Source organism: Rhipicephalus sanguineus, chromosome 9, assembly GCF_013339695.2.
Source record: "Rhipicephalus sanguineus isolate Rsan-2018 chromosome 9, BIME_Rsan_1.4, whole genome shotgun sequence".
Classification (NCBI taxonomy): domain Eukaryota; kingdom Metazoa; phylum Arthropoda; class Arachnida; order Ixodida; family Ixodidae; genus Rhipicephalus; species Rhipicephalus sanguineus.
The window spans coordinates 72715005-72729002 of record NC_051184.2 but is presented as its reverse complement, the minus strand read 5'-3'; the positions used below and the strand labels follow the sequence as shown (position 1 = coordinate 72729002).

Here is a 13998-nt window from a genome sequence, read left to right as displayed (position 1 = left end):
CTCTGACTTCGGCTGGTAACCGCTGGGCCATCGTCGCTGTTGACCATCTAACGCGATACGCCGAAACCGCCGCCCTCCCAGCGGCTACAGCGCGCGATGTTGCCTCCTTCCTACTACACCGATTCATACTGCGTCACGGACCACCCCAAGAGCTTCTCAGCGATCGAGGCCGTGTCTTCTTGTCGGAAGTCGTGGAAGCCATTCTCAAAGAGTGCCATGCTGTTCACCGCAAAACTACTGCTTACCACCCGCAGACGAATGGCCTAACCGAACGCTTTAACCGCACGCTCGGCGACATGCTCTCGATGTACGTCGCCGCCGATCACACCAATTGGGATGCCGTTCTGCCCTTCGTCACCTACGCCTATAACACCGCCCCTCAGAGCACTACTGGTTTTTCACCCTTCTTCTTACTGTACGGAAGGCACCCGTCGCACACCATGGACACGATACTTCCATACAAGCCGGATCGCTCTGAATGTGCGCCTATTTCTGCCACAGCCAGACTTGCTGAGGAGTGTCGTGAGCTCTCCAAGACCTTCACTACGCATAACCAAGAGCGGCAGAAGAGCATTCGCGGTGACAACACCACTTCTGCGCCCACGTTCCTCCCTGGAGCGCTCGTTTGGCTCTCTGTCCCTACCACTGCAACTGGCCTCTCTTCCAAACTACTGCCCAAATACGAAGGCCCCTACCGTGTCGTCGAATGCACATCCCCGGTCAACTACCTCATCGAACCCATAGAACCGTCTTCGGACATGCGCCGTCGAGGGCGCGACATTGTCAACGTGGAGCGCCTGAAGCCCTACCACGACCCCCTCATAGTGACTAGTTGCTAGGTCGCCAGGTGGCTCCCTTTTCCTACCCGGGGGTAATTGTAGCGAAGCGTTCGAACTTGGTAATGGGTCGTCCTCTCGAGCACCTTCTAGTGGGTCGCCCTCTTCGGCTCGAAGAGAACGCAGCTCGCGCTGAGAGTCGGCCCCGCCTTGACTGTCGCTGTATCGTCGAGTATCGTCGCCGCTAATAAACCTCTTTATAATATATATATATATATATATATATATATATATATATATATATATATATATATATATATATATTATATATATATATATATATATATACGGCGGCTTCCGGGGGCGTGAAGCCACCGGAAGCCGCCGTTTTTGTCCCGGAAGAGAGCTTTTCTCTTCTTATTTAAAGAAATACCTGCCTGTAGCGCAGTAATCTGTGCGAATCAACCGGAAAAGTCGTCAGGGAAGACATTTCACGTGTAAGTACCTCAAAGTTGCATTACTTTTTACGCATTTTGTACGTTGCAGCACTCCGCCGTTTTCAGACGGTGTCGGCACGGCGTCTGTCATCTTTTGTGTAGCGTTCGTCGGCGTCTAAAGTGAGGCGTAATCGCAGAGTTTTAAAAAATAAAAAAGAAAAACGATCATAACAACCGCTGCCACCCGAGAATATTTGAATTGCGCGACTGAAACGGACAGAAGACGCCAGCTTCCGGGACAAACGGGGGACTTTCCGGTGGTTTCACAAGCGCCCGCCTCGCAGAGCGGGGATGCGCCGTCCAGCCTTTTTAATGGAGGTCAGTGGTTGTCTCTCGCGGGCGAGGGCGCGTTCTCGTTCCTTGCGAGCTGGTAGTCCAGCGTTCATCACAGAAAGAGCCTTTCAATAGTCAAAGCGCGCCGTTCGGTGGCGCCCTCTCCTGCGCTCAAGCAAATGAACCGTCACGACAGCAGACGACGACGGACGCGTGCTTCGCACCTGAAAGATGGGTTTCGCCCTCCAGTCCGTCTTGGGTGAGTGCATAGCCGACCCTGTGAGTTCTTTGTACGTGCGCCGCTCCTGCGTTCTTGCGCTTTCGCTGTCCTCGATCCTTGCGCTACTCTTTAATGTTTTCAGCGGTGAACCAACTGACCCATATCAGAGTTTTATTGCGGTAGTGAAGAGCTAGAAATAAGGTTTGGCGTGCCATGCGAATACAGGCCTGGTTTTTAGATGCGAAGTATCTTAAGGTCGAGCTCAATCCGGCGGTGGTGGTGGTGGTGGTGTGCGGCGTGACCACCCTCACTGCGCATGCGCATACCCTCTCCACATGCCTCCTCTCCACTACCTCTCTACCACTCTCCCCTTTCCCCTCTCCACTCACCCTCTCCCTTTCCCCTCTCCACTTTCCCTCTCCCATTTCCCTTTCCACTTTCCCTCTCCCATCCCCCTTTCCACTCTTCCTCTGAAACGCGGGCTAGACATGCCGAAATTCTCTCCTGCACAACGCCGCGATGAGCTCGAGCGCATGCGCGTCCCCTCCCCTTCTCTCTCCTCTCCTACGCTGCCCCCCCCCCCCTCTCACCTGCCTGTCGACCGCGTTCCCCGCTCGCCCTGTGAGAATTAACGGCCAGGCTAGATGGAAGACACGACGCGCGTAGCGTCCCTCTTCGCGTTCCACGACACGAGGTCGGTAGCATGCCCAACGAGCGCCAACGGAACGCGATCGTGCAAGTGCTCCGGCTTCGCATCGCCTCATGGTCCCCTTTAGCGGGAGATGGCGTAATTTTTGTAGTAGTAGGATATACCTTTAATTCAAACGCACATATTCCGCAAGAAGTTGAAAAAGAAGCTTGGGCTACAGTTGCTGCTTAAACAAAGGAACAATGAGGTGGAGCACCTCTCAAACCGGCTCGCCGGCTCCGTCAGCACTGGTCCTGCATATTCATTGTGGTGTTGTGAAGGCTTTCCTCCTCCCGAACGCTCCTGCCAGGTCGCTAACGGTCAGCGTGGGAAGAGCTTATTAAAAAAAACCATGAAGGAAACCCAGCTCTCTATTGCTGCCTGGGCCGAAAGGGCCCCTGCCCACGTGGAGCCACCCTGAGGGCAGCGCCATATGTGTAAAGCTGATTCCTCATGGAGGGACATTTCGGAAGATATTCCGCTATATAAGCGCACACAGTGCGCTGAATTTAGTCACATTTCATCTGTAGCGCATCCTCTTACGTCGCGCCCCGAAACCGGCGCCTGCGGCATCGCAAGGAACCAAAATAAAAACTTACTTGCTAAGCCGCCGCCGCCGGGCCGGCGGCGCAGGGAAGAGGGGACAACTCGAACCGCGCTCCATTTCTCCTATTTCTCCTCTTTCCCTTTCGCATCGCCCCACGCGCCTGCTGTAGGAGCGCTTGGTGTTGTGGCGTCGAAAAAGTCGCTGGGGAGGCGAAGTGTGGTGCCATAAACAAGCTCTGCTGTGGCTCCCGACAGCTCTTCTTTGTATGCGGATCGGATGCCCAGAAGAGTGAGGGGAAGTGTCTCGACCCATTTGTTTCGGGACCCGTGCGCTGTCAATGCCGCTTTGAGGTGCCGATGAAAGCGTTCGACGAGGCCGTTTGTTTGGGGGTGGTAAGCAGTTGTTCTCAAACGGGCCGTAGCGATGACTCAAACTGACGGCCACGGTCAGTGAGTATTGTTGTCGGGCAGCCAAACCGTGCAACCCAAGTGGAGACGAACGCTTCGGCGACTGTGGCTGCTGTAATGTCAGCAAGTGGCGTTGCGTCGGGCCACCGGGTGAAGCGGTCAACCAGGGGCGGCGCCAGTGGGGGGTTTGGGGGGGCTCCAGCCCCCCCAAAATTTCCGCCTGCCCCCCCTTTGCCCCCCCCCCAAGAGCAAGCATAGTCAAAATACAATGCATATGTTCCCAGCCTCTCTGCCCCCCCTGAAGGAACCCACTTGTCGTGGGTGCCCCCCCAGTAAAAAAATCCTGGCGCCGCCCCTGCGGTCAACGCATGTCAACAAATACCGGTGGCCTTGAAAAGGTGGAAGTGGTCCGACAATGTCAACGTGCACCACCGCGAACCGTTCATCAGGTTGCAGGAAGCGGCGGGGTGGCGGTACCGGGTAGCGGTGAACTTTAGCACGCTGGCAAGGTGCACACGCGCGCACCCAATCGCGAACGTCCGCGTTCATGCGAGGCCAGACGAATCGAGCCGCGATGAGCTTTTGCGTTGCTCGAATTCCAGGGTGGGCGAGATTGTGCAATGAGTTGAAGGCTTGCTTGCGAAAGGCGACGGGTAGAAATGGCCGTGGTGTGCCTCCTGAGGTGGAGGTATCACAAACAATGGGTACACTCTGAAAGGTCACTGGCTCCAGTTGCAGAGAGGTCGTCGCGTTGCGCAGATATGTCAAGTCCGGACAGCTCTCTTGCGCTGTTGCGAGCTCTCGGAGGTTGAATGGAAACGAGGCTGTTCGAACGACTGTGCGTGACGGCGTCCACGCGGCTGAGAGCGTCCGCCGGGGCGTTATCACAGCCGCTGATGTGTCGAATGTCCGTCGTAAACTCCGATAATAAGGAAACCTGGCGTACCTCGTGTGGAGTGTATATATATATGGACTTGGAACGACCGATGGAGTAGGTCAGAAGCTTGTGATCGGTGTAGATGGTGAACGATCGGCCTTCGAGCAGGTGGCGGAAATGGCGCACGGACAGGTACATGGCGAGGAGTTCGCGGCCGAACACACTGTAGCGGGTTTGGGCGGGGTTCATGCGTCTAGAGAAGAAGGCAAGAGGTTGCCAGTCTCATCAACTTCTTGTTGAAGAACCGCTCCCACCGCCGAGCTGGATGCGTCGGTCATAAGCGCCAATGGAGAGTCCGGATTTCGGTGAACGAGGAGGGTGGCTTCGGCCAAAGCACGCTTAATTGAAAGAAAGGCGTCCTCCGCGGCACTGTCCCATGCTATAGTGGTGTGGTAGACTGCTGTTTGCCGCAAAGCAAACGATCGAGCGGTTCCACAGTAGCGCGGCACAGTTTCTTACGAAGCGTCGGTAAAAATTCACCAGACCAAGAAACTGGCGGAGCTTGGTAAGCGATGTCGGCTTGGGAAACTCTACGATTGCATTCACTTTGTCGGGAAGTGGGCGGATGCCGTTGGTGTCCACATAATGACCGAGGAATGCGAGAGCGTGCACTCCGAATTCACTCTTCCCGCTGTTGATGACGATTCCGTTGGCTGCCAGCCTCTCAAAGAGAAGCCGGAGGTGTTGCACATGCTCTTCGAAGGAAGAGCTTGCTACAAGCAAATCGTCGACGTAGGCAAACACGAACGGTAGTCCGCGTGTCACAGTGTCAATGAAGCGCTGTGAAGTTTGCGCAGCATTTCGGAGTCCGAATGGCATACGCAGAAATTCGAAAATGCCGAATGGTGTCGTTATGGCTGTTTTGGGGATGTCTTCTTCAGCCACGGGGATTTGGTGGTATGCACGAAAAAGATCGATTTTGGAAAATATGGTGGCACCGTGCAGAGCAGAGGTGAATCTTGGATGTTGGGCAGTGGGTACCGGTCAGGGACTGTCTTGGTGTTCAGGAGCCGGTAGTCTCCGCATGGTCTCCAGTCACCTGACTTTTTAGGGACCAGGTGGAGGGGGGATGCCCAACTGCTGAATGACGGTCGAATTATGCCAAGTTCCAACATGTGCTCGAACTCAGCCCGGGCCACTTTGAGCTTGTCGGGGGCAAGGCGCCGTGGACGGCAGAAAACAGGTGGGCCGGATGTTATTATATGGTGCTGAATAGCGTGAGCAACAGGTTGAGTCCAATCTGGTGGCGATGTCAGGGATGGGAATTCATTTATCAAGGCGGCGAACGGTTCTGAGGCTACTGCAGCGCAGGGAGGTGCCACATCAGTAGTTGCGCCCGCAGCGATGCTTTGGACAGACAGGCTCGTTGCTGAGTCCAGGAGACGTTTGTGTCTGAGGTCGACGAGAAGCCCATACTTGGCAAGAAAATCGGCCCCTATTATTGCGGACCCGACGTCGGCGACTAAAAACACCCACCGGAACAGTCTGCGAAGCCCCAAGTTCAGCGTGAGGGAACGTTGGGCGTACACAGGAATGCGAGTGCCATTTACAGCTTTAAGGTATAAAATGGCAGGCAAAGTACGTTCTGACCTTGCGGCAGGAAGGACGCTGACCTGGGCTCCGGTGTCGATGAGAAATTTCTGTCCTGTGGTGTGATCGGCGACGTGGAAGAGGCGACATTCCTCGAGGCCCTGACCGCCTGTCGCCGCTAGTGGTCGGCCGGCGGGTTTCCCGTCCAAGCGCATGGCAACAGGCAGTGGCGGGCTTCGGCTCCAAAACGGCGATGGTAGTAGCACAAGCTTGGACCTGTAGACTCACTCCGATCACGTTCTCCGGCACGGTGGAGGGTTGAGGATCGGCCACGTTGTCGCGAACGGCGTGGAGCATAGTCTTGTCGCGTGGTTGCCACGATTATTTCTTCGAGCCTGTCGCAGATGGGGTCGATGTGGGAAGGCGAGGGGATAGCGGTTGTCAAATTAGAAGCAGCACATGACGACGGGGGTCGTGTAGAAGGAGTGCTGACGGCAGCGACTTGCAAGTGCTGCGTCGCCACTTCCATGACTTTGTCGGTGAGTGCGGCGAGTGACGGTATATCCATAGTGGAAGCGGTGGCCAGCACCATTTGCACGCTGGACGGCAAGCGTTGGAGAAACAGCTCGCGTAGCACGACATTGTCCATTGCGTGGGCGCGCGAACCGAGGAGCTGCATCATCTGACGAAGCAGCTGCGTGGGCCTCCGGTCGCCGAGCTCCGCAGTTGAGAGCAACTGTTGAATTCGCGTCCGTTCCGATGCAGCGGTTCTGTCGAGCAGCGCTGCCTTGAGTTCGTCGTAGGGAGCTGCCGGGAGGTTCGTACTGAAGGAAACGAGTATGTCGGAGACCTCTTCTGCTGCAGCAGGCGGCAGTGCACTGACGACGTGGTGGAATTTTTGCAGCTGCGATGTTACGCGGAAGATGTGGAACTGCGATTCCACCTGCAGGAACCAGACGGTTGGGTTGCGCTCCCAGTATTGTGGCAGGCGTAGGGATACCGCAGAGACTGCGTCACCGGGTGCAGTGTGGGAATTCCGGCCGATATTAGGGGGATCTGCCTGATCTTGTGGCATGGTGGTTCCTAGTGTCAGTTGTGCGTCTGGCTCTGCGAGGGACGACTAACTTGAATAAGGGCGTGTATGCAACAGGGTCACCAAATTGTAGAGCGCGCGCAGGAGGAACTGAGAGCTACAACATCTGGTTAGGAACTGTTAATTGTTTCCCAAAAGCGCGAACAGGCGCGCGGGGCGATGCGAAAGGGAAAGAGGAGAAATAGGAGAGAAGGAGCGCGGTTCGAGTTGTCCCCTCTAAAGCCCCTTGATCAAGGGGCTTTAGTCCCCTCTTCCCTGCGCCGCCGGACCGGCGGCGGCGGCTTAGCAAGAGAGTTTTTATTTTGTTTCCTTGCGATGGGGGCCGCAGGCGCCGGTTTCGGGGCGCGACGTAAGAGGATGCGCTACACATCAATGAATTCACCGGCGTGCGTTCTGTTTCCCAAAGGTGTCAGCCCCTGCCTCGGCCTGGTCGACAAACCGTCGCGGTCCAGTCGGATTTACTTATTACAGCGAAGCAGTATACCTCTCGATGGTGAGAAAATTTTGTTGCGTAAGCACAGAACGCCAGGTTAAAGGGCCATAAACCACCAAAACACGCTCGTGTGCTCCTCTGCTAGCAGATGCGCGCTCATTGCGTTTTCACCCCAGGAAGGGCATTCGGAGAGGTGGGCAGACGAGCCGACGAACGCGTTCGCTGTAGTCTCGTGCACAACTGCAACGCCACAACTAAATTTCGACCTCTGGGTGGTTTAGGGGCCCTTTAATATATTGAAGGCAAACATAGTGTCTTTCGTTGCAATCAGGCATACAGCATAGAGCTCGGCATTGGTTTCAATAAAGAAAACCACGAAACAAGCATAAAAACTGCATGATGGATGATAAGGAGGCTGTGAAAATTGAGAACACCCTCCCACGCATTCCCATTAAAGATTAGTTTGCAGCTGCTTTGCACTTCACACGAGAGCTTCGAATGACGTCAAACGGCCCTTCATTCTCCCCGCGTTTGTTTTCCGCTTTCATATATAAAAGGGAGACCCGTCTAGCCACTCTTTCAGTTGATTTAAGACAGCGATGCGTAGACCACGGGAATCGAGGACACCAGAAGAACAGCGTGAGTACAATGCTCGAAGAACGGAACAAGTTCGACTTGCTGAAAATGGTCGTGGAACCAATCACGGTCTACCACAGTGACCACAAAGCGATTATCACTACCATTACTCTGCAGTAATACTAAAACCTAACATGCTAAAACATCACACATGCTTCATAAGTATGTGTGGCGTTTGATACAGCTTCGCTGGACATTCATGTTCAGAGGGCGGGATGGCGGCCAATGTTTCGCTCGTGTTTTTTCAGAAGTCGAGAAATGATTCATGCTGCTTTTCAGCAGCTATTAATTAACTACAAACTTCCCTTCGTGGCCTCATAAGTCCTTGCACGTTGTTCTCGCGGAACATAATTATCAAAGTAATGAAGCACAAACGGAAATTAAGAAAAATAGATGCACACATTCTGCGTAATTTAGAGAACTGTCGGCTATTATGCAATACCAGCAAGCTAAATTTTGTCTTCTCAATATAGTGCTAGAGCATCGTGTTTATGCGTATTTAAATTAATCTATGAACTAGAAGCGTAATATTCTCAGGCTGACGTTGGAAACATTGAAACTTTCCCTCAAAGTCACCCGAAGCAGTTTACGAGATTTGCAACTTTTGTCTGTATAACAAACACTTCGGTTCACATATCACTGAATTTCGGCAGACCGTATAATAAAATTGTACCTTCATATTAGGGGCAATCTAAGTTTTCGTCCTCCGGAAACTATTGGTCACGAACTTCAATTGATCACGAGTGCATGTTAGACGCGCCTCGTTTCTCATGTAGTTTCGCACGGGCAGAGATCTGGGCCAGAGAGTATAGCGATTATGAACCGGAAGCTGCTTTGTTACTGTATGTATTACTTCAGAAGTAAAAAAAAAGGGTAGGGGTTGGTGTAGTTCTGAATCCTGCGCTAAATGCAGCTCCACTACTGTGAAACCTGAGGAAGTGCGCAGCACGGGCACCCAGCGGTTCCCGTTCGTAGAGTTCCTCCCACTGCTTCGTTTACCAGACCGTCGATGACGTCAGTGTTTGACGTAAGTATGTAGGGTTTCTCCGGCACGAGTAGAATCGTGTGAGGGACGTTCGCAAACTCGGTGCGTGACATGCGCGCTACAAGCGATCGGTTACACGTACATTGAGAGCGAACCCCAGCTAGCACAAAAGCGATATAAAACTGTTACGGAGCGGATCGACAAACCCGAAACGAGCGTCTTTCAACGTGTGCTTAAAATGCGTTCATCCGACTGTATCGGTCGTATTTCTCCGTTAATGTCCAGCCAGTATAACAGTCGAAGAGGTTCTACAATCCTGCTTTTAAAAGATCCCAAAAATCCTTTCTAAGGAGATACTCAACGACCACCGCAAGCCTTGAAAAGTGGGGATAGAAACCTTCTACAATCGGGATTGAAATGCCCATTTTGTTTTTGTTTATACCCCGTCTCCTTACTCACCTTGTTTCTCTTTCCCATGCTCATAGTTTTCTCGTTCCGCTTCCCCGAATGTGCACTGTCTCCCTGGTACATATTCGGGGGAGGAGAACGAGCGGCTGCCGGCAGGTAATGATGTGGAAGGCACAAGTACAGCGACAATATTTTTATTATGTCACAAGTGAAAGTACAAGAACGGGCGGCCATGAAGAACACGCAAGTCTCGTCGGACCAGTGATCACAGCAGGAAAAAGATGTGAGGAGATCAGAGCTGCCTGGATTTATTACAATATGTATAGTAAGCTCGCGTGCAGACTGTTGTACAAAAGCGAGATGACTCGAATTGCAAGAGAGCATGAACTTATATTTAAGTTCACTGGCTGCAAAGGTTTATCTCAAATGTTCGAGCACCGCTGTTTGTTCGCAAGCACTAAATGCGCAAAAGTGTCAGTCAACAAGAAATTAGTTGCACAAACGGTGCTCCCACAATATATTCCAATTTGATAGAACAGTATTTCAGAACTGAGTAATGAAACAAAATACAGAGCAAAGGCAGCAGTTGCGATGCAGGTATCAGTTCCCTGTGAAAAATATAGTGGCAGTGGAAACTTATGTTCAAGCACTGCACAAAATAACAATGGCAAAGGTTAAAATGAGGTGCTATTTAAGTGAGAAATGCCCAAATGTATGCCCGAGCTACAGAAAAAATTGGACCATCTCCCCGAAGGGAACCCTAATGGGATGCGAAGCAGCAGCGTTGCGCACGGGTGGCGTCACGGGTTGAACAACGCTAAAGCGGGTGCTGCGGTGAGCGCAGGAAGATTCGTTTGAAGCGAAACTCGGTGTAGCGTTTACTGGTGTAAACGTTTGTTTGAAACGCAGACACGGGAGGCGAGGGGGCGTTGGAGCCGGCAGCTGCGGGCGCTCCGGCAGGTGAGGGAGAGAGTGACGTACGCGCGAACCTGCGAGGGAAGCGTGCGAGGGGAGCGTGACGTCAACGCCCAGCTGCGGCGTGACCTACTTGGCACCGCTCCAACATGTGCACCGAGGGAAGCGCGCTGCCTCGCGTTTGTGCGGACGGAGGGACAGCGTTACACAGGCTAGTCAAAGAGCTGCTTCGCATCTAATAATGGTAGTAAAGCGCATGTTCTAACCGCTAACGGAAGAAATATTGCACAGCTTAAAATTAAGTGCTACAAAGCTAAGAGAGCACAGGTATGGCGTCCACATATGGGGCGACGATGATCTGCCGAAACGACTTGGGCACCCCGCGGTGCGATTTGTTCACAATGCCAACACACAGACACTCACAGAAGTTCGCAACTGCTTTAATAAGTTGTGTGACCTTTTGTTTTCTTTGAAGTCCCCAAGGAAAAGAGAAAAACTGACATCTACCTGCATGCATACGAAAAAAGCAAGTAACCCCATCAGTAGAGAAGTCATAATTTAGTTGGCGTAGTGCTTGTTTCTAAACATCTAGGGCACGTACCACCTGCAAAAAATAGGAAAAAAAAAGATAATTGTGTTTCATGCATTAATACCTTACAGAGGACGGCGTGAAAATGCGAAACCCGATGACACTGTACGGCGACAGACAGCGAGCATGTTATAATTAAGCAGGCGCAAGTGACGTGCTAGATAACTTTTCGACCATTCTGCTAACAGGCGCCGGGCTTACAGATGAATGAGGAGGTTAACAGAGAAGGGAAAATATAATCCACAAGTTCCAACAGGTGCGTTCAGACAGTAAAGGCAAGGTGTTATCAGGCATCAGGGGCGTAGCCAGAAATTTTTTTCGGGGGAGCGGGAGTTTCAACCACACTTTCTGTATGTTCGTACGTGCGTTTGTATGTGTGCGTGTATATATACTCAAGAAAAATTGAAAAGGGGGGTTCATCCCTCCAACACCCCCCCCCCTACCTCCTGGCTACGCCCCTGTCAGGTACTGAGAAAAAATGCCGAACTCCTCCCCTTAAAACGCGCCTTGGACTATCATGCGCTCAGAAATTCGAAACTAATAGAAAAGCACGCCCAGGCTCTCGACAAGTGCATATAGTACTGTGCGAAAAACGACTCTTACATTCTCTTATCAACAAATCTGTTGACACGAGAAAGCACGTGGCACACGTGTAACTTCGAGTTTTTTACGTGGCACACGCAATTTAAGCTAATTTATATCTTCAAACTAGGTCCATCAAGCAGCCAATAGAGATCATATACGGTCAGTTTACTGAAATCAGGTCAAGTAATAAAAGTAGTTCCGTTCATGTGCGTTCAAACATCAAGGAAAACCATAGCCTACAATTATGTTTGAAGAGCTTAATAATTTATTCTGCATGAATTACGCAGTCACGCACTGCTGAAACAGGTCGCACATATAATTCGAGAGATTTCGCGAAGGCACATCCCTCCGCCTGAAGGCTCCCCAGCTTCAGCACCCATAGACACGATAGAAGCAGGCAGGTCATTGGGCCTTGAGCTGGCCAGGATGCCGCCTTTTCCTTGCACTTTTATTGTAAGGACACTGCTCTGCCTAATTCTCCGCTGGTTCAGAACCGCGTTCTATATGCCTTGGACTCTTAGCTCAACTAGAGCAGTACATTGTGAGCTGAACGTTGCTTCTCTCATCACTTGACAGGCTTGTGCATTGGCTAACTTGGTGAAACTGCATTTTGGCTTGGGCTATGTCCAAAATTGTTAGTATTTTGTCTGTTATTCGCCTTTTTGCATATATTGTATCAAATAAATATAGCACATTTATTCAGCGCTGGAAGCGAAGCAGTAGTGGACGGTACGGGGAAAGAAGTGACGTCAGGCGCGTCATGGCCATTAGCGCTCGTGATTAGACGGGATCGCTCCATACCGTAGTGATTCCTGCACTCGCGTGTGGCGCACTGTGTAATGTTAGCAGACTATGGTAGCACTCGATAGTCTGACTACATAGCAGACAATGTTCTCAGACTATCGAACGCTGCACCAACACATGACGGCGTCTGATCCAAACGCCTCTCTTGAATTATGTCGGCTGTCGGCAAATAGTATGCTACCTCCTATTCGGTGTCAAACAGCCGCAGCTCAGAAGAGAGCGAGCACAGGCCTCTGTATGGAAAGAGTGGTGCCTAAGAAAATGGGAACTTCGCGCTCCGCTTGTAAGGTATGTTTGTTGCGCACGACTGGACGATTTGGTTTAGATGGTCATTGGAGTATCTGCTATCCGCAGGATGTGTTTACTCACCAAGCCCGAGAGCTGGATCATGACTCATTTAAAGTTTCCACCAACGTGACTTTGTCAATTGAGATACACCGTTTGTGGCTGCTTTCTTGAGCTCGAAGCAGGCACGTAGGCAAGGGGGGGGGGGGGCCGGGGGGCCCGGGCCCCCCCCCGAAATTCGTCCAACCTTCTATATTTCCGGGCAACTTTTTCTTCTTTTTGCCATGGAAAGACTTTCTTTCGAACAATTAGGCCTCGCCCCCCCCCCCCCCCCCGAAAAAAATTTCTGGCTACGTGCCTGGCTCGAAGCATTCATACGACCTCGACGATACATTTAAGTTTTTATTGAATAATTTCTCGCGTAACACGACTCAGTGCGAAGGTGATAAACTGGCGATCACCATTTACGTTCTTTCCTCCATGTTTTTGACAAGGTGAACGAGCCAATTGATATCGACACCACATTTGCACTGTGGGAACACTTTACTGTTTCTACTATACTTTATGTATGTTTGTGCGTGCGTTTGTATATCGGCCTGTTTATATTCACAAGCAAAAATGAAAAATTTCGGGGGAATTTGAAACCTCCCCCCCCCCTTCTTGTTCACGCCGGTGCTTACGACCACAGTTCCATGAGGAGTAGCTTCGTTAATAAATATTCTGAGTATGTTTCCACTGACTTCGGCTACAAATGGTTACCCAGAATCATTGGGTTATCATGCAATATATGGAACAGAACAAGGAAATGCAGAATATACTGAGCAATAGCGGACTGGAACCTCGAGTTGATGAACTAAATGGTTCATCCCTCTTACACGTGAAATGGCACGCTAGCAGAAAAGTGAAATGTGTCATTATTTGACTAGTTCCAGCTGTGTTGGTTGTTAAAAAGCAGAAGTGTTACGATTTGCACGGGGTCTATTAAAAAAATACCGCAGCACATACAATGTGCCCTGTTGCAATCTACAAAATTCGAAGCTTTGTTTCGCAACATATCGATGTCATTGATGCTCAGAGCAGCGCTTCTTGTACTCCACACTCTGTTACCCTGTAAAGTTTTGTTTAGGTCCCACGTTGTCGAACACTGCAATGCGCTTTTAAACGCAACCAGCCTCATAATGTTTTATAGAGGCAAGCTGGCCTTCGCCGCCATATGTTTATGGTACACCTATGTTTTGGGACCACGCTTACGCGTGGCAGTTAGTACTCCTAAGCAATGTCCCTCAATGATCGCTACCTCTATCTTAATCACCAATGAGATTGCTGCTGATAAATAACAGGGCATTCATTTCTCTCATATATTCTTCTGCCAAAATTTTCCCAGAGTGTT

At 51.2% G+C, this 13998-nt stretch overlaps 1 protein-coding gene across 1 annotated transcript; it reads right to left on the bottom strand.

Moving 5' to 3' along the window:
* Nucleotides 1–6053: 6053 nt before the first annotated feature.
* LOC119405636 (uncharacterized) lies at nucleotides 6054–6950 on the bottom strand. The gene has a single exon (XM_037672471.1). The coding sequence runs from the start codon at nucleotides 6948–6950 to the stop codon at nucleotides 6054–6056; it is 897 nt and encodes a 298-aa protein (XP_037528399.1).
* Nucleotides 6951–13998: the final 7048 nt, after the last annotated feature.